Raw genomic sequence first — 21669 nt, 5'->3', positions numbered from 1 at the left:
CACAAACTAGTTAAACAAACGTGGTATCTGTCACGTGGTATCTTCTGAATACACAAAGTTGCATTTTTTATGAACACACGAGAACTGTGCACCATGCACTTAAATAACAACCACAGCATGACATAATTCACTGTTCTCCTCTATATTGTACATTACAATAGTCAAATAACACAGATTTAAGTGACAATCAGTTCTTCACACAATTAAAGAGAGATTTTGTCATACCATCAGTGTCCCTGAGATGACCGATTGCTGATGCGTTTCCCGTCTTGTGCGTTACTCTCTGCAGCCTTTTAACTTTTCTGCATACGTCATTTTCATGCAGAAATTACTCGTGCCTTGAAACCGCGTCGTTGACTCAGTGAAACAATCACGTCTTTCACTTTCTATGCACTCTCGTTCTGCGTGCATGCGTCTGCACGTGAGTTTCACTTTTTTTCCCGCAATCACTCGGCATTCTCCGTCGATCTTCGTCACTCAATTTGAATTCAGCTTCTCAGTTTAACCGATTTTATTTTAACAGTGCAGCAATTAATCTCAGACACAATTCAGCTCTTTAGCCGTCACATACACTGCCTGGGCACCGAAGGCCAACGTGTATTTTATACACTCACGAACGTAGGTACAACCTATGATTCAGCAGTAGATGCACTGCGTGCACATTTCAGACCAGCAATAAATGTCGTGGTGGAACGACACAAGTTTAGACAAAGAGTACAGAGACCGCATGAGACTGTAGCTGAGTATGTTGGCGCACTACGTGAGTTAGCTACAACGTGCGGGTTTGCTGGTAATACAGATGAAATGATACGGGACCAACTTATTGAGCATGCTAGCTCTGTAAGAATCCGTGAAAGACTTTTAGTACAAACGGAGGCAGATCTCACTCTGGACACAGCAGTAAAGTTGGCGTGTCAAGTGGAAGCAGCCATCGGACATGCCCAGACTCGAGCTTCGGAGCCGCACGCTCCAGTGCACGTGGTGAAGGCGAGACCGAAACGTCCATTCAGAACCAGAGCAAAGAGCAGTCCCTCCGCAGAGCATGCAGCAGCACTGAAACAGGATCAAAGCTGTTTTAGATGTGGATCAGCAGCTCACATGGCAAATGCTCAGGACTGCCCTGCAAGGAAAGTGACATGTCGGAACTGCAATAAGATCGGACACTTTGCTCGTGTATGTAAGTCCAAACAAATCACGGCCAAAGTAGGAGAAGTGGTTATTCTGGAAATGAATACGGTGCACATGATGAGAAAATGGACAACGAGATGTAAAAATTACATGCACAGTAGCCATAAATGCAAAGTCAACTTCCCGTACTGTGGAGTTAGTGGTTGATACGGGATCGGCGGTGTCACTCATTCCTGAGCATCTCTACAGAGCGCATTTCAGTGGTGTGCCGCTTGCTGAACCAGAAAAAAGGTTAGTGACTTACACCAAAGCTGATGTTCCAGTGCTGGGTTGCCTGCCAGCTACAGTGCAGTATGCCACAATTACAGTACCAGCTACACTGTACGTTGTGAAGACAGGCACAGCTCTGCTGGGAATGGACTTATTCAGGGCACTGAGACTTTCTATTAATAACAACATCGTGCTCTCACCTGCGGGCCCAGTGACCGAGATCAGAGAGATCAAAGCCGGATCAGTGACTGAGGAGAAGCTAGGTCTTGCTAAAGGTTTCCTTCACCGTGTAAAAGTCAGGGACAACGTCCAGCCTGTCCAACAAAAGCTGCGGAGACTCCCTCTCTCTGTTAAACAAGCTGTCTCTGCTGAATTGGAGAGATTGTTAGACATGGAGGTGATAGAGAGGATTGATGCATCTCCATGGGTTTCACCCATCGTGGTCACACGACGAAAAAATGGTGCAGTGAGAATGTGCGTGGACTTACGTGAACCAAACAAGGCGGTAGTGATGGACAGTCACCCACTTCCCCATATGGATGATCTATTCTCTGAAATGCGTGGAGTCACTGTGTTTTCCACCATTGATTTAGCAAATGCTTATCATCAGGTGTTACTGGCAGAAGAAAGCAGGGATTTGACGGCATTTATAACGCACGAAGGGCTGTTCAGGTTTCGTCGGGTTCCATATGGACTGTGTTCAGCTCCAAGTGCGTTCTCTAAGATGATGTCTCTGGTGCTAAAAGATCTCAAGGGGGTCCAGAACTATCTGGATGATGTAATAGTCTATGGCACAGGAAAGGAGGAGCATGATCGTAACCTGCAGATGGTGCTTGCTCCGCTAAAGGAAGCTGGCCTCCAGCTCAATAACGAAAAATGCCACTTCAACCAGACCAGCTTACGGTTCCTGGGACACACCATCTCAGCCCAGGGTTTGCTGCCAGACAAAGATCACCTCAAGGCTATAACAGCTGCTCCAGCGCCTAGTGACGCCACTACACTGCGCTCATTTCTGGGGCTTACAGCATGGTATGCAAAATTTGTGCAAAACTATGCATCTCTGGTGGAGCCCATGCGAGACTGCCTGCGTGATGATACATTTCAGTGGACAGCAGCAGCACAGTCAAGCTTTGACACGGTCAAGACTCGCATTGTAACCAGTTCAGCGCTAGCCGTCTTTGACCCGAGCTTGTCTACAATAGTGTCTACAGACGCTTCGGATTACGGTTTGAGGGCTATACTGACACAAATGCACCCTGATAACACGGAGCGTACAGTTGCTTTTGCCTCACGTTCACTTACCCCTGCCGAACGTAAATACTCCATTGTAGAAAAGGAGGCGTTAGCCTGTGTGTGGGCTGCGGAAAAGTGGAGGACGTTCTTATGGGGGACAAGATTTACACTGCGTACAGATCATCAGGCTCTGACCACACTGCTACACACAAAAGGACTTGGCCGCGCAGGAATGCGTATTGCCCGGTGGTCAGCCAGACTTCTTTGCTTCACGTATGACGTGGTGTATCGTGCAGGAGCACAAAACTATGCTGCTGACTGTCTCTCCCGTTTGCCTCTACCCTCAGAAGAGAACGCAGAGCCAGTGACTGAGCCTGAACTTGTAGCCCTGCTGGACACAGAACTGAAAGCTCTCTCAGTGAAGGATTTCGCGGTGGCATGTGAGGCATGCCCAGAGCTTACTGCCATCAGGGCACAGATAAAAAAGGGGTGGCCTTAAACAGCAAAGTCTCTACCTACAGTGCTCAAACCCTACTTTAATACCAGAGATGAACTCTCAGTTCAAGATGTGACAATATACAGGGGCCCTCACCGATGGCTAGTGCCGGTGGCCCTGAGAAAACAGCTGGTGGACCTGGCACATGAAACTCACCAGTGTATTGTGCGCACCAAGCAGAGGCTGCGCGACTTATACTGGTGGCCCGGCATGGACATGAGGGTGCAGGACAGTATTAGTGCATGTGTGACCTGCCAGATGAATGATAAAAGCGCTAAGACGCACGCTGCTCTACTCCAGCCAGTCTCACTGCCAGACGGTCCATGGCAGAAAGTAGGAATTGACATCGTCGGACCGTTTGAGTCAGCGAACTGGGACTGCCGCTATGTGGCCGGAGGTGGCTTTTACACACTCAATCACAACCACGGCTGTCACCACCTTCCTGTCTACTGTGTTTGCCCACTTCGGCAACCCCACAGAACTCAATAGTGATAATGGGACACAGTTTACCTCGGGCGAGTTCGCAGAATTTCTGACAGTGAGGGACATTACACACAGGAAAGTGTCTTTACCCACAAACAAACGGAGCTATTGAACGCTGGAACCGCGTTCTCAAAGAGACACTTCTTACAGCCGAGCAGGAGAGGAAATCATGGAAACCATTCGTACAGGAATTCTTGCTCACATACCGTGCAACTCCACACAGTACAACAGGAGTGTCACCATATGAACTCATGTTCAACAGGAGAATGCGCACAAAGGTGAACATCGGTCCAGCAAGCAAATCTACTCTGCTGACAGAGAAGCAACTGCGCAACCGTGTCTTCTCTAAACAAAATGCATCAAAGGCTTACACAAATGTGAGGAGAGGTGCACAAGTACCAAAGATCAAAGAGGGAAGCCTAGTAAGAGTACGGAAACCCTTCCATGTCAAGAAAGGACTGTCAAAGTTCCATAGACCTGCCAGGGCGGTACGGAGAGCTGGTGCAAATGCGTATGTGCTGGAAGATGGACGCACCTGGAACGCTACTCATCTCTCACTGGTTCCTGACAGGGTAAAAGATACAATTGACAGTTCTGTTCCGGTTCCTGACCCGCACAAATGCTGGATGTTTCAATACCTGAGTCAGGACCTGCACAGCCCTCCGGTGATGTGCGGAGGTCTGCCAGGGTCAGAAAAAAGCCGGCATGGCTTAGTGATTACGTACAGTAATCCTCATGGCCTTTGGGGGGGAAACTAAGAGGGAATGACAATAAAAAAAAAATATATAAAAAAAAAGATTGAAAATGTGACTGAAAGAAATCCATAATTGAAATGCTGTTTGCTGGTGAAATTTGTTTACTTAATTTCGCTTAAGGTTAACGCTTCTGTTAGAAGGGTGATCAACATAAGGTTGCATGTTATAACTGTTATAGGGTTAGTATTTCTGGAAGGAAAAGGATGCTAATGTTAAGTATGTGTAAGGAAACATTTAAGTTTGCATTATATTACAGCCGAGGTCTAAGTGATTTAAGAGATGGCATATTCATTTTTTTATTTTACCTGGTAAGCTTCCTAAACAAGAGGGGAAATATGTTGTGTATTGAGTTACGGCTTAACCTGTAGAGGGCGCTGTGTTGCATATTCACTGTGGATGCTGAAAGAGAACGAAGAAGAGAGAGAATAAAGAAAACAAGTGAAGTTGATGGTAGCGTGTGGCTCCCGTCTGTTCTGCTGTCATTATTAAGATAAGATACAACAATAATGTAATATATAAAATGTATAATATATATACAAACTAAGTTAATGTAAAACAGGACCGGATAATATCGGGCCCACGTTTTATGGGGGTATTGTGCTTACACCTTTCATACTGAAAGTTCCCTGGAATGCAGAGCAGGGACTTGTAGGTTATAAAACCTGATAAATGTTGACGGTGAGGCCCAGCCGGCCGCCGCACAGATATCCTCGATGGGTGTTCCACTTGACCAAGCCCAAGACGAGGCCATGCCTCTTGTGGAATGAGCTCTGACGCCTAAGGGGCAGTGAAGGCCCTTAGACTCATAAGCCAGCACTATAGCGTCAACTATCCAGCGCAATAATCTCTGCTTTGAGACGGCGAGACCCTTAGTGCGGCCGCCAAAGCACACAAACAGCTGTTCCGACTGTCTGAACGAGGCAGAACGCTGTAGATACACTCTGAGAGCCCTGATTGGACAGAGTAAATTCGCGTCTCTTTTGTCCTCTAGTGAGGAAAGAGCTGCTAGGGAAATAACCTGTGCTCTGAAGGGAGTGGAGAGCACTTTAGGAATATACCCATGCCCTGGCTCAAGGACGGCTCTGCAGTCGTTGGGTCCAAACTCAAGACAGGGCGCACTCGAAGACAGCGCGTATAAATCGACCACTCTTTTAACGGAGGCGAGCGCCAGTACAAGAGCGGTTTTGAGCGAGAGATGCTTCAGGTCGGCAGACTTAATGTAAGTCACTTAATATTAACTTCTTGTTTATTAAACTAATTTTAATTGTGCTGATATTTTGAGGAGAAAATGGCACTCTTTGTGTGATTGCTTATCTATATCATATGATATAGCCTAACAGACAATTAATACAGGTGTGTTTGTTGCTGCATTTAAATAGAGTAAATCACGCAGTTGAGAGCGTGCCCTCTAAATGCGCACGCTCAGTAGTCTAACCTAAACCGGAAAGGGTTAACTCTCTTGCTGAGTTTTTGTTTGGTGTTTGCAAAGTGAGGGACATACTCGATTTCACATCATTAAAACAATTACGATATTATCGTAGATGATATTTGCACACTCTTATGTTGCAGTATACTTTTTCTACGGTTTGGAGAAACTTATTCTAGCCAGGCCTGATGTAAAACTAACTGGATGCAGGCTCCAGCAGCGGGCTGAGGATTGATCTGGAATCACAGCGATTGATTCCTGCCGGTTCCATAATGAGACTGGCGCGGCCAGAGACATTTTGGGCGCTGCGGCATATTAAATATATTATAAGTAGTTTTTCCGTGTGAGAAATACAATGTGTGGCGAGAGGGCGTGACAAAAGACCGAAATGAGTGAGTGTCATGTGACACTTGAGAGCCCTGACTGCACTGTAGCAGTTACTGTTACACTGTTTAACCTGCTAGATAGCTAGCCTGCTAAAAACACCAAGCTTACATTAGCTACTGCTACTATTCCCCACCAATTCACAAGAGTAAAAGTATTTTGTACTTACATTTAATACCCCTGGAACTCAATGGAAGTTGATTGAAGATGGCATTGTTGGTAGTGTTGTTATAACCAGTCAACTGAACCAACAATCTTTTCACAAAACCTCGTCAAACTGTCAAAATCCATCAACATGCCGTGTATGAGCTAGGCTGCACAAGTCTCATTTTAGGCTCTCACAAATAAATAGTATGGGTATATTATACATTTTCTGAGTCATCAGAGTGCCTTGAGTATAGAAGTTGTTGAGTTTTGTGTCTGTGGTGTTCTTTCATGCCACAGGGATAAAAGAAAACATACAGTTTAGGCGGAAATTGTGAAAAAATATGTGTTATTCTGGTTTAAAGAAGTCATGTGACCTCTGTTTGTCAGACAGATTCAGTACTGGGCTTAAATGAAAGCGTAAAAGGTCCCTTTTCCAACGATACCAAGCAGCATATTATAGAATATTGACAATATCCCTCGCATGAGCCTAAACCAGATACAGTGGGTACGGAAAGTATTCAGACCCCCTTAAATTTTTCACTCTGTTATATTGCAGCCATTTGATAAAATCATTTAAGTTTATTTTTTTCCTCATTATTGTACACACAGCACCCCATATTGACAGAAAAACACAGAATTGTTGACATTTTTTCACATTTATTAAAAAAGAAAAACTGTTCTTGAATGGCCCAGCCAGAGCCCTGACTTAAACCCAATTGAGCATCTCTGGAGAGACCTGAAAATGGCTGTCCACCAACGTTTACCATCCAACCTGACAGAACTGGAGAGGATCTGCAAGGAGGAATGGCAGAGGATACCCAAATCCAGGTGTGAAAAACTTGTTGCATCTTTCCCAAAAAGACTCATGGCTGTATTAGATCAAAAGGGTGCTTCTACTAAATTCTTTTTTAATAAATGTGCAAAAATGTCAACAGTTCTGTGTTTTTCTGTCAATAGGGGGTGCTGACTGTACAATAATGAGGAAAAAAATGAACTTCAATGATTTTAGCAAATGGCTGCAATATAACAAAGAGTGAAAAATTGAAGGGGGTCTAAATACTTTCCGTACCCACTGTACCTTTCACCCGCAATTCAAAATGAGCTTATTGATTGTTGTGCAGAGGAAATCAGAGGGACCCTAATCAATAGAATACAGGCAGCCAAGTACTTCACTGTATTAGCTGATGAGTCCATGGATATAAGTGGGACTGAACAGATGTCCATATGTGTTCATTACGTCAATGAGGAGGAAGAAAACCTAGAGATAAAGGAGGATTTTCTCGGTCTCTGTCCCTTGCCCAAACAAGATTCAGCAACAATAACCTCAGCCATTCTCAATCAGCTGACAAAGTGGGGTCTTCAAACAACTTTCCTAAGGGGTCAGGGTTATGATGGGGCCTCTACAATGAGTGACAAAGTGAGTGGGGTACAAAAGAGAGTCAATGAACTGTACCCCAGGGCAATGTACACCCATTGTAGGAGCCATGCACTTAATTTGGTTGTGGTGCATGGTTGTTCTGATCTTCCTTTAGTGAGGAACACAATGGCCATCGTAGAAGGTGCTGGGTTATATGCTACCTCTAACCAAACAGCTGCAGTCTACCAACTTGGACATCATCACAGCATACGAGGAGGCAAGAAATGTACGGCAAGTCATAGCCAACCAAAGAAATGAGCAAGGATTCAGTCCATGTTTTCAAAAAGCCACAGCATTGGCCAACTCAGTTGATGTGGTCCCAACAAAGCGTAGAATATCAGTAAAACAGAATTACAGACCAAACATATCCACAGAGTCAGTGGAAGACCACTACCAGGTGAATCTCCTCTATTCCTTCATCGATCACATAACTAGTGAGCTGGATGAGAGATTCTCTGAAAGTAATGAGCCTGCATCACTAGCAGTTTACCTGGTACCAAAATCGTTGAAGAAACTGACAGAAGAAAGAGAGCAAAGAATGGTAAAGTGGTTCCGTGAGGACCTACCTTACCCAAACACAGTAGAGCAGGAGATAGAAAGCTGGAGGCACAAGTTTCACTCTGAAGATGGGGTGCTGCTAGCCTGGTAATACCAGACTCTGGTACTTCGCTTTGCTTCGTAGAGAGAGTCTGGAGATCCGTTATAGAAAAAGGTTTTCTTTACTGCCTGGGGGCGCTAGTCTGAAGCTTAAAATCATTGGTTACCCGTAAGCCAATCACATAACGTTTGGTCATGACGTATGCTATGCGCCGTCTCAGCCGCATCGAATTTCCACTGTGTGAAAAAAACTATACTAAAACTAAACCATCGAGCTAAATATGGAGTGAACATGGCTGTGAACGACTTTTGCAGATTATGTGAAGTAAATCTTCGCATCCACGGTACAATCAGTGCCTCTAAAACAATATTTGATAGTAGAGAGAATCAAGAAAATATTTGTAGCCAACTGTCAAAGTTAGGATTAGTTCTGTCAGACACAGCTCTTAGTTCTTCTCGAGTCTGTCGGAAATGCTGCAACTTAATTACAAGATTACAGCATGACATGACTATATTTAAGGACTGGCAAAGAAAGGAGACAATAACCTGTCAAAAGGGCGCCAGTTCGACAGATAAAAGAGACTGAGATACACCTTCAAAAACGCCAAGGACCATAAAAAAGCCTATCGCCTTGCCGGCCTTTGGTCTCCCCAGTTTCTCGCTGACGATTGGTAATAGTTGATAAATTAAACTTTTCCCAAAACCTGTCGGGAGTGGGGCCACAACATCACCTCCATTCAAAATGTTGAACAAACACTAAATTGCTAATGCCGGGAATATTCTCCAAAACAGAGCGAATTGCATCCCGTGTCTAAACTAAACTAGGTACTTAGCGTCTACGTCACGGCTCTTAGCCCGCCCTCTGTTCGTTGATTGGCCGGCTGTTTTCAGGCCGGAGGAAGAACATTTCGCCTGTTTTCAGGCGAAATGAAATAGAGCTAGGGTGCTGCCTGCATCAGCACTGGAAACTCTGAAAACAACACAGAGGGCCTTCTTCCCCAACATCCAATGTATGCTGAAAAAATTTCTTACACTTCCTGTGACAACATGTGAATGTGAAAGGTCATTCTCTGCAATGCGAAGGCTCAAAACATGGCTCAGATCTTCTATGTCTAGTGAAAGGCTCACAGGACTGGCGTTGATGCATGTTCATCGAAAAGTTAAGCTGGACAAGGAGAGAGTCCTTAGACGGTGGGATGCCTCTGGCCACAGGAGGATACAGCTAGCCTTCAATGGAAAGGTAATGCATGTTGTAAAGAGTACAGTCATCCAACATTCATTTGCATTTGCACTGATTATAAACTAACTGTCTGAAGTCTGAATCTGTCTTTTTTATTTTGTCATTTCAATACACACACACACACACACACACACACACACACACACACACGCACGTACATAGTTGTAACATGTCTGTGAAATGTAAAACATTATTTTGAATAAAAATTCTTTCACAAGCATCTACATGTCTGTCTATTTTGAGGTTTAGGCTATATGTAGTGCATTTGTGGGTGTTATTATAGCACAATTCTTAACACCTCACTCCGGACCTCACTAATTTTCAAACCCTGGTTACGGCCTTGAGTACATCAGGAGTTTATTTAAATAACACTTGCCTGACGGCTCATGCTAGCGCTAACCCGGACACCGACGTCACTTCAGTGAGTTGAGGAAAGCCGTAAAAGTCCTGCAGAAAGCGATCATGAGGATGGAGTGTAACGACGCCCAGCTCCAGGAATGCACTCATATTTTGTTGGTAGTACCAGTTTATAACAATTATTAGTTAACACTAAGTTGTTAACACTTCGGAAAAAATAATAAATTGTCATTAGTTTTGTTCACATTGTCATGTTAATTATAATCGAATGCATTTTGTTTTATTGACCACAATATTATCTTTGATATTTGTTTGAGAGGGGCACTTCTGATTCATTTTGAAAAAGGGGCTCGAGCACCAAAATCTTTTGTAGGAGACTTTGAGCTTTGTAAGTTTGTAGATCTTATACATGCAAAAACATCTACATAACACACTAAAGAAAAAGAAAACATGAAAACACATCATATGACCCCTTTAATACATTAGTACAACATGTAATGCAACCATTATTAAAACATGATGTATAAACTTGAGCTTCCATTGTTTTCCAAAAGTGAGCTTGAACTGTTTCTTCTTCTTCTCATAATTATGAAAAATGAATATTTCATCAGTCTTTGTCTCCCTCTGCTGGTACAACACAAACACAAAGATATTCAGGCTCTTTATTTACTCTGTGACAAAACTCAGAGCTTTTTGAGTTACTGTGCGTTTATACACATAAAATGATTAATCTATGAATGAGAAACTGTAATTTGCTGTGAAATAAAAGGTGTTTCACTGCCGCCTCATCAGGTCTGTCAGAGGATCGCTGAGATCTACATGAAGTCTTCATTTCTAACAGTGAAGTCACTGTATCTTCAGTCTCTGTTGATTCTGTTGACTGAGTCTCTGTAGTGGATCCTTATTCACCATCAGATGATCAGCAGAAGATCACACTGGTAATCTTAAAGTCCTAAAATAAAACACACACACAGTCACATATGCAGTATGAGATATTACATCTGTCAAATCTTTTCGTAAGAAAACTAACTAGAATAGATAATCTATATTAATTCATTCTCAAGCATGATCATATCGCTTCTATCTGATGCTCAAAGTCACTTTACAAAATCAAAAGCACATGAAAGGTCACTTTCACACACCGGACAGCTGATCCAGAACCAGCAGAAATGACCATTACACTCACTACACATTTAATATCAGTTAATAACAACCCAGATCTCAGATTATCACACACATAAGGCGTCTTTACACACAAACCAAATCTGAAGCGGCATAAAATCACAAAATGTGCATTTACACAGAATGTTTATTGCTTCTCTGACGCCGAGAACATAAATGCATTTACACAGGAATTAGTTATTAAAATCACGGGAAATAATACTTTAAACATTACTATTTTAAAACTACAGTTTTAACAAAGTGTCATGAAATGAATTTAAAAGTAATAATTAAATATTAAAGAAAGATGAATAAAAACACAGAATTTCAGATTTCCTCTGTGTGATATAGCGATCTCACGCTCTGATGTTTGTCATAATTCTGTGGTACTGAGAGCTATTTTATATTTCTTAATAAAACTATTCCAGATGGAACAAATGCTACAAATATATTATGAATTATTACACCGGGTCGATCACCGCAGGATTTATTCATGTTTTTCAAAGAGCCAGAAAGAACAATTCTGCTGTCGTCAGCGTTTCAGGCAGTGTGTGTGTGTGTGTGTAATATCGTCCTCAGGAAGAGGATTTCTGGAATATAATATCACACAGTGACGGCGAATAAGCATTAGCGTATCTGAGAGAAATGTAGAAGCGCGTTGATCTGCCAGTCTCTTCAGAGGAAGATTACAAACGGCGAAAGCCAATTGATTACACACGTCGACTCTGTTATTCTGGTGGTTTCTTCACGATGTGAGTACAGGACACTTTTACTTTATTGTCTCTTGTTGGCTGACATTTTTTAGTTTGGCTAAAGAGCAGCTTAGAGCAGCCTTTACTCGCTGTGTAGAGATGCCTATAGAGACAGTTAAAGGGGAAAAGCTGAAAATAACATTAATATTATTTTCACAATCAGTCACAACAGTATGAGCAGAATTACACTCATATTAAACACAGTTTAAAGTTCAGAGACCTACAGAAACTGAAGCTGAATTTAAGACTCATTATCTGATGATCTCAGACAAAATATTCACACACACACACACACACACACACACACACACACACACACACACACACACACGGTGTTACTGAACCTGGTACAATGTACTTATATTTCTAGTGAGTAAATCAGACATTTGAACTAAAAAATAAAATAAATAAATAAATAAAAAAAATATGATGATGAAAATCGTTAAACTATTCTTACCTCAGTGTCTTCAGTTTATAATGTGGATCATCCTTCAGATCCTCTAACAGCTTCACTCCTGAGTCTCCTAGATTATTCCCAGACAGACTCAGTTCTCTCAGGTGTGAGGGGTTTGATCTCAGAGCTGAAGCCAGAGCAGCACAACCTTCATCTGTCACACCACAACTATCCAACCTGTAGAGAACAATAACACACATTAAGCCTATATCCAGAGATAAACATGACACTTAAAAAATAACATAATCCTTTCAATATGAAATATATACAAATACTCATTAGTTCACATTGTGAAAATTCATCAGTTAGGATTAGGGGATTGATTATAGAGTTTGTAGAGTATAAAAATCATTATTTCTATGGAAAGTCCCCATAAAACATGTAAACCCAACGTCTGTGTGTGTGTTTGTGCTTAATGTATTTGTAAACATTTTAAGGAACGTGTGTGTGTGTGTGTGTGTGTGTGTGTTAGCAGGGGAGGATTGGGACGATTCTAAGGGTCCAGCAGAACGCCATCATTTCCTGGATGATTTTGAGTCTCTGTCACAATAACCATATATGTAATGTTTTAGGCCTATTGGCAGACATCCGTTTAAAATGTAGGCAATGGCATATAAAGAAGCTTTTCTCCATATCCACTTCAGTTTCTCAGCTTGCACTTTAATTATTGATTAGGCTACTTCTGTACTGGTTTGCGCTTGGCAAAGATGTTCAGATATCTCTATGCCTAGTAGACCTACACCAAACGCTCATTAAAAGGGTCCTGTACAAGGCTGTACAGTGCGACATATATCTACACAAAGATTGGTCTGTGCGATGAATAAATGTCCCACTGTAGCACGCGTGCGATACAGTTTTGTAAACTCCGTTACTTGTGTTTGTTTTCAGACATGATAACAGTCGTTTTATACTTGTGCTTATGCGATATCACCATTTTTGATGGTGGATGATTTAGGGGCTGTTTACACCTGGCCACTTCATGCGTTTTCTGTGAAAAGACCAGGTGTAAATGCCCTCCGAAACGCATTCGAGACGGATTTGAATCCAATCGCTGAACCCACTTCAGGAGGAGGTCTGGGCTGCATTTCAGACCAAACTGGACAAGTGTAAATGCATCTGGTTGTTGAAACCACTTATGGAAATTTTACTCCTCCCAAAAATGCTAAGAAATAAGTGATAGGCTATATGTCATGTTATAGCCAGATATGACGCCGCTACTGCAACACGCATCACCGCAGACGAGCAGCTGAGCATCTGTTCATCAAGACAACGTTCAAACTATCGCAAATCAAAGTGAAAGTAAGTCGCAGACGCTTAACACACAATCATCATCATTAAAAGTAAAGAAATGAAATGATCTTCCAGGGCTGTCAATAAAATAAAACGCAGCTCATATCTGTTGCTTTCGGTGACGTGCCCTCCATTAAATCTGCATATAGCGCGGGGATTGAAGATCGGATTTAAATCCGCTTTGCAAAAACACATTTATGTGACAAGGTGTAGATGGAGTCGTTTTGATAAATAGAGCAAACGCTTTACAAATATGAATTATCTTACATCATATGAACAGACGTAAAAATAATTTGCTGAATTTGATCATGTTGCTTTAATAGCTTTAATTAATGAAATAGTAGTTATTTCCCTGCATTTGATTCCATTTTGATTATACTTTATGAATTCACAGTAGCCGCGTTTCCATTACCCTTCAAATTGCACAAATTGAAATTGCGAACTGAAAATACGCCCAATGGAAACACGTCAATTTCGCAAAACTCCCATTTATAGAAAAAAAGTTTTTCCGCTCACATGAGGAGGTTTTTCAGGCCATTCAAAAAAGAAATATTTCGCAGAACTGCAATGGAAACAGTTTTTGCGCATTTACAGTCACCTGACGTCAGGGATGGGCAGTATTTCAGATACATGTATTTAAAATACGTATTTGAAATACAAAATACTATTTTGTATTTTGTATTTTACAGCCTTTGGAAAAAATCAAATGTAATTTGTATTTAAATACATTTAAGATGAGTATTTTTGTATTTTCAAAATACATAAAATACTTTTTGCCAATCAACCTCTTTATCAGGGTATTGATTTTGTGCATCAACTAGTTCAGACATTCACTAGCTCAGCATTGGATCAGTGATTTTTTTTTTTTTTTTGGAATAAGGTGAGAATGTCATGATCAATTCTACTTGTTGATTAAAGTTAAAATAGTGCATTATTCACTTAAGTTAACATGAAAGAATAAAAGAGCACAGACAAGTGGGAAAATAGCATAAGCCAATCAGTCTTGACCGGTTGTTTATTTTTATCAACTAGCTTGTCAAATGTGTTTAAAGCATTATTGCATGTTAGGGCTTGGTGATAATGCACTACATATCATAGTGATGATATAAAGTGTGAATTGATGGAACTTTTTCTAAATCGTTTACATAGATAGGCCTATAAAGCAAATTTATCCGTGCAGCTTTTAGTGGGCAGGAATTATTGGAAAGTTGGAGTGGAAAAAGAAGCACTTCTGAATGATACACCACAAAAATCTTCCGTTTTAGTTTTATTGTACATAAAAAATAATAATAAAAAAGGGGTACACTGAAAAAAATGAGTTTTTGCAGAACTATGCCCCCTCTGGCGACAAGCGAAACTGCAACCAGAAAAAAGTTTTCTTTTCTTTGTCTTACGTGGAGTTTGCGTTGGGGTTTGGAATGAACTACAAGCCGGTCTCTTTGAATCCATCTTCTATGGAGAATGGCGGCGAATACACAAACCTGCCAGACATAGCCAGGTGAGCGTGAGCGTGAACGCGCATGATGACACGCCCAGTCTCAAATTCCGTCCCGAATCCCTCTTATTTATTTTACTGTACAGGATTATAGAGGCAATCGTAGTGATCAGAGAAGGGCTCATTCAGCCCATCAGGCAATTGTTTAAGCATGTATGGGTTAGAAAAACGGGTATTTTTAACATGAAATGTTGCGCAATGCACCTTTAATAAAAATAAATTATCGTAAGTGGTTGCACACAATTGATTTTAGCTACATTTAAACAAATGCATTAAGTTGATGTCTTGGACACTTGGGTAAAGAGAGGGGCGGAGCTGTCAACTGATCACCACCTGGTGGTGAGTTGGATCCAATGGCAGGGGAGGAAGCTGGACAGACTCGGCAGACCCAAACGTACTGTGAGGGTCTGTTGGGAACATTTGGCCGAATCCCCTGTCAGAGAGATCTTTAACTTCCACCTCCGGCAGAGCTTCGACCGGATCCCAAGGGAGACTGGAGACATGGAGTCCGAGTGGACCATGTTCTCCACCTCTATTGTCGACGCGGCCACTCTGAGCTGTGGCCGTAAGGTGTCCGGTGCCTGTCGAGACGGCAATCCCCAAACCTGGTGGTGGACACCGGAAGTAAGGGATGCCATAAAGCTGAAGAAGGAATCCTATCGGGCCTGGCTGGCTTGTGGGACTCCTGAGGCAGCTGACGGGTACCGACGGGCCAAGCGGACTGCAGCCCGGGTGGTTGTGGAGGCAAAAAAACGGGCCTGGGAGGAGTTCGGTGAGGCCATGGAGAAGTTGTCCAGGGAGAGGGAGGCCTTGGTATCCCTGCTTAGACTGCTGCCCCCGCGACCCGGCCCCGGATAAGCGGAAGAAGATTGATGGATGGCATTAAGTTGAACTTAATCAATTTTAGTTACTTAATACATTTGTTTAAATGTAGCTAAAATCAATTGTGTGCAACCATTTACCATTAAATTCAATGAATAATTTTTTTCAGTGTAAATAGTGTCAAATGAATCTAAGTAATTCTAATACACTTTATAATTTTAATAAACTTAAAGAAACAAATAAACTTCACATAAAATAAACATAAAATTACTTAAAAAGCAACAACAACAACAACAACAAAAAAAAAACTCAAAAGAGTTTGAAATTCAGTTTATGCTGTGGAATCAAACTGATATTGAGAATAGTGAAACCATGATATTGTTACTGTGAAGTTAAATTGAGATTTTGTCCATATCGCCCATCCATATTCTTTACTAGATAGGAGAAAAAGTTTCCACAGTTTTACATACAGTATGAATTTTTTAATAGTGTTCACCACAAGTAATAGACTACATTGTAACCAGAAATAAGTAGTAAATGGCTGCTATTTTGCATAAGTTTATTTGTAATTGCCAGAAAGAAAGAAAGACAGAATGACAGAGAGGGCAGAGATGAGGTTAGGAATGAAATGTCAGTAGGCCTATGTAGTTTCTTCATTCACTGTGACCTATACCTGCACTGGATGGCCAATTACACATGTATTTTGTGTATTTTCAAAATACAAAATACTGTATTTGTATTTCAATTAGGGCTGTCAATCGATTAAAAAATGTAACCGATTAATCGCATGATTGTCATGAGTTAACTCGTGATTAATCGTACATTTTTTTATTTGTTCTAAATGTACCTTAAATTTATACTTTTCAAGTTTTTAATACTCTAATCAACGTGGGCATGGATAAATATAGATGCTTTATTCAAATGTATGTTTATTATTGAAACCATAGTTAACATAGAGCATGAAGACGAAACATGTTTCAAAGGTCATAGATGTTTTTCAAAGAACTCGTTCATGTCTATTAGACACATGTAGAAAGAACAAAGAAATACCAGGTTCCCATTACTTCTCTTTCTTTGCACTGAGCAATTAACACAAACATGTTTAGATTTTTGCATGACAGGGCAGCTCTTCTGAAAATGCTAAATGTACATTTATTATTTATTATTAGGCTACATTATAGTTTGTATCTCTCTGTGCCCATTTTGATGAAGCTAAATTCTCAATAAAACTGTTTTCATTGGTATATTTTACTGTTTCTGTTGTCAAACAACGGAATGAATATGAAATGGTGACTGAAACGCGACCCATTAAGACATAACTAGCTCTCCCTTCCAAGATGTTAATCTGCACAAAAATCCTGATAATCGAGCCGTCGTCTGATGAAATCAAATACACATAAGATAAACAAAATATCTGTTTTGCGATTTCGGCTATTCTTGCATGTAAAATTAGAGAAGCAACATCATGTCTGTGTTTAACTGAATTAAAGCGCTGCTCCTCTCTCCAGCGCGAGACGCAGAGAGAGCGAGAGAGAGAGAGGCGCGCGCGTGCTGGGAGAGTACCGGCGGTACCGGTAGATTCTCAGAAACTAATAAGGTTTGGGCGCTTTGTTGAAGGGAAAAAAATCGCTAAATGGGTCTGCAATGTCGCTAAGTTGGCAACACTGTGTATCTCCATTTCTCCAACTAGGTTTTGGGCCACGGGTCAAACTGAAAATACGCGCTGCGTTAATCGAGCGTTAAAAAAATAGTGGCGTTAATATGATTTTGCGTTAACGCGTTATTAACGCGCTAACTTTGACAGCCCTAATTTAAATACATTTTTTCACAGAGTATTTTGTATTTGTATTTAAATACATTTTTTCATACAGTATTTTGTATTTGTATTTTAAATACATTTCCATGTATTTATGCCCATCTCTGCCTGACATAGACGACACAGTGTGTTTGGACAGAAGACGAGACAGACCTCTATTAAATTCATATAAGGCAAAAGAATTACAGGAATAATGGATTCTAAACCTCAAATAAATGCCACAATCAAGACCTTGAAGCAGTGAAAGTTTGTATAAAAGCAATTTTGCCCCTATCTTTAAGAATATTAGATCAGACCTAGATAGATGGTGTAATCTTCCCTTATCCCTATTAGGCCGTGTTCACCTTGTTAAAATGAATATTCTACCCCGCCTTCTTTACCCATTTCAAATGCTACCAGTTCTCATTCCTAACAAAGCACTAAAACAGTTACGTGGCTTCATTATTTCCTTTATTTGGCGGAAAAAAAGACCAAGACTGAGATATAACTTCTTAACACTACCTAGCAGATGTGGAGGCCTAGCAGGACATTAAACTATATCAGCTCTCTGCCCATCTTCGTTTTATCTTGGAATGGCACTTAAATTATCCAAACTCAACTTGGATCAGTGCAGAAGCCATAACTCTCGGGCCAGTTCCTCTACGGAACTTACTATATCTTTCGCCTAAAAAACAGCGAATTTTAATTAAAGATAATTTTATTCTTAAGAATATGATTAAAATATGGAGATCAGTCCGCAAAATAGAAGGGCTTGACTCCCACCTTTCAGCTCTCACACCCTTACATAACAACCCAGACGGCCTAATACATTTGAGAGACAAAGGAATACATGTCATCGGAGATTTGATGGAGAATAAACCTTTGAACAATTCATTGCAAAATATGATCTCAATAAGAAGTTTTTCTTGACATACCAGCAGATGCGTAGCTTCATTACAAAAAATCTCAGAGTCCATTCAGGTGGCCTCAGCGTATCCCCAGTGGAGGAACAATTAAATAAACTTACTTCATCTCGATCTGCATCCAAAATCTTTCATAGTATTTTGATAAGGGCAAATACAGATAGCTCAGACAAAACTAGGGTGTTATGGGAAAAGGACTTTGGAGAAAAAATTCAGATAACTGATTGGGAAACCATATGTGAGATGCCTTCCTATCTTGCCAATAACTCTGCCTGGGAAATGCAGTTTAAAATTGTTCATCGTCTGCATGTGACTCCTGCCCAAAGACATAAAGTAAACCCAAAACTCTCCAACCTATGCAATAAATGTAAAAGTCTAGAAGGATCCCTCATCCACTGTTTCTGGAGTTGCTCAAAAATACAACAATTCTGGAGGGACGTCCTAAAGGAACTAGAGAACATTTTTTGTTGCTCATTACAAATAGGACCAATGACTTGTTTGCTTGGTATGAACCAGGAACTCCCGTCCAGATTCCAAGGGACCCACCTTCTTCAAATCTTACTCCACTGTGCCCGCAAGTGCTGGATAACAGACCAAGTCCCGTCAATAGCACAGTGGATCAACACAATCAAAGGTCTTATTCCATTTGAAGCCTTTTCAACAGCATTAAAAGACAAACCTTTTAAATTCTATAAAGTATGGGACCCCTTCTTCACTTATCTTGGGGCTGGAGAGAGCCACCTGTTAACACTGGGTCTACAGAACCTGGCATGGAAGGACTGAATAATAATCCAACGGTGATGTACATTTATTTTATTTTATTTTATTGTTTTTCTCTTTCTCTGTATTGATGTATTTGGTAATACTGTATGTTAATGTGTATTTTGTACCTGGGCAATTTGTATTAGCTCGGATGTGTCAACGATGTTTAAACCCTGCAAATGTCAAAAAGCTGCAATAAAAAAAAAATTAAAAAAAAGACCTTGAAGCAGAACTGAGGGAGAAACACCCAGAAACTCCTCCAGGGTTCCCACTCCCTGGTTGACTTCAAATTCAAGGACCTTTCAAGGACTTTCCAGGTCCAATACCCTCAAATTCAAGGACTTAATGTGCGGACACATTTGTTGTGTCCAACAACAAATGATGAGGTACCATCGTAGTTTCATGCGCACTTGAACTTCATGGCAACTTACAACACAAAGTACCTCATGCGGGAAACACTTAACATAACTCAGGGTTTTTCCTGGCTCAAAATGAGGCGGATGTGGTAAAATCCCAATAATGTATTTTAATAATAAGATAATAAAATTTGTATTTTTTGTAGATCATCATATAGCCTAATGTGTTTCCCACATTGTTTTTGTTAGTGGAGGTTGGTATCTCTAGGGGGGTACGGGGACATGCCCCCCCAGTAAGAAAATTGTGTACATTTTAAAGATAAATTCATTAATCTGGTGCACTTTGAGTCACCCGAATCCACTGTTAAAAATAGATAATCCACCCGCAAACCACCTATTCTTTGATTTAGATATCTGCATCTGATCATCACATTACAATTATTCAAATTCTCAGTGTTAAGCATGATGATATGGTAATTATCACACTGAAGTAGGCTGATTTAAAATGAACATTTATTTAAAATAAAAATTCTTTTTTTGGCAAAATTACATAATTCCTTAATAGCCTAAACAGAGGCTTTACTCCCTTCAAACTTAAATTGTTTAATTTCATTGTTGTTTTAATCTTTCACTACATCACTGTTTGAATACACACATTTTTTGTACCTTTTATAAAGGGCATTTTCCCCTAATTTTATTAGCCTAAATGTTTGCTCCATCTTTCATTTCAAATTCTTACATTTGATCAATATATTCAATTAAAACAATAAGACACTAGACTGTTACCAATCAAATTAAATAATTTACATTGAAAAATTATAACTGTATTAAATGAGATTATTTTAAATATTTTTGAATATACAAATAAGAAATGTTGAAAAGAATGATACTTATGAAACTAAACCACCAGTAGGAAGCGGCAGACGACCGTCTTAATGAGCGAGTCATTGAGTCATTCATTCAAACGATTCGTTCAAACAGCTGATTTATTCAGAACGAGGCAGTTTATGAATGGGCAATTGAGTCTTTGACTCAACCGATTCTTTTAAAATGCTGAATCATTCAGTAATGCAACAAGTGTTGCTGTGAGATGCGCGATGCTTCTGCTGTGATCTTTGTTTGGAACTATTTTTGCTGCTGAAACAGAACAAAAACAGTCATTGAGTCTAAAATGTAAGTGACTTCATTTTAACTATTTGTTTATTGAACTTTGTCTCGGTTTCAATCTTGATGGCATTCAGGCAAACTGCTCTCTGGTCGTGTGTAGCCTAGGCTATATATTGTTTCTTAATTATAATATGATATAAATAACTGCGTGAGCCTTAACAGCGCAACATTTTTACCGTCAGTACATTAGGTAGGCCTATATTATTATCAACTATAGGCTATCAATCACCACTTACTTTAAATGAAATAAAACAGAATCATCCTCATGTTTTCGGTGATTCTCTAGTTATTTTTTTATTGTTGAGAGACGGAGGCGGCACAAAATTTGATGGAGGCGGCCGCCTCATAATTCTCTATGCAGGAAAAAACCCTGGTAACGTAACGCGTCAATGCACTTAACTAGTGTAAATCAAGCAAGCTAGTATGCAAAGGCCATGAAGTGTTGGGGAAATAACACATTAGGGGACTGGAGTGAAACTTCTTGCACAAAATAAATTCAAGCACCTGTCTCTATGTATGTTTATTTTCAAAAACTTTCCAGGGCCTTGAAAACATTTTTTTCAGATTTACAAACTTTCAAGGATTTCAAGGACCCGTGGGAACCCTGCTCCTCATATGTGCCGCTCATAATAAGGGTCGTTCCTCACCATTAATGCTTGGAAACACACACACATCTCCTTCCATTAATAATAATGGCCAGTGCAGTGGCTGGGATATACATAATCCTACCAACGTCCGTTACAGTTTTTTTCGATTGCT

At 40.5% G+C, this 21669-nt stretch overlaps 1 protein-coding gene across 5 annotated transcripts in view; it reads right to left on the bottom strand.

Moving 5' to 3' along the window:
- Positions 1-21669, bottom strand: part of LOC308703323 (protein NLRC3-like) — a 161506-nt gene that overhangs the window by 15537 nt on the left and 124300 nt on the right. For 4 of the 5 annotated variants that reach the window (XM_081386708.1, XM_081386712.1, XM_081386709.1 and 1 more), the window contains 2 exons: positions 12304-12477; positions 10395-10885 (listed from right to left, as the gene is read on the bottom strand). The exons of the other annotated variant lie outside the window; for it this stretch is intronic. In XM_081386708.1, coding sequence (XP_081242834.1) covers positions 10864-10885; positions 12304-12477 — 196 coding nt within the window. In that variant the 3' untranslated portion in view covers positions 10395-10863. Of the gene's footprint in view, positions 1-10394; positions 10886-12303; positions 12478-21669 lie in introns of those variants that run through there. 5 annotated transcript variants of the gene reach the window in all.

Source organism: Scardinius erythrophthalmus, assembly GCF_964197995.2.
Source record: "Scardinius erythrophthalmus genome assembly, chromosome: 15".
Classification (NCBI taxonomy): Eukaryota; Metazoa; Chordata; class Actinopteri; order Cypriniformes; family Leuciscidae; genus Scardinius; species Scardinius erythrophthalmus.
Note: the sequence above shows the minus strand (reverse complement) of the source record. Positions and strands in the feature narration are given on the sequence as shown.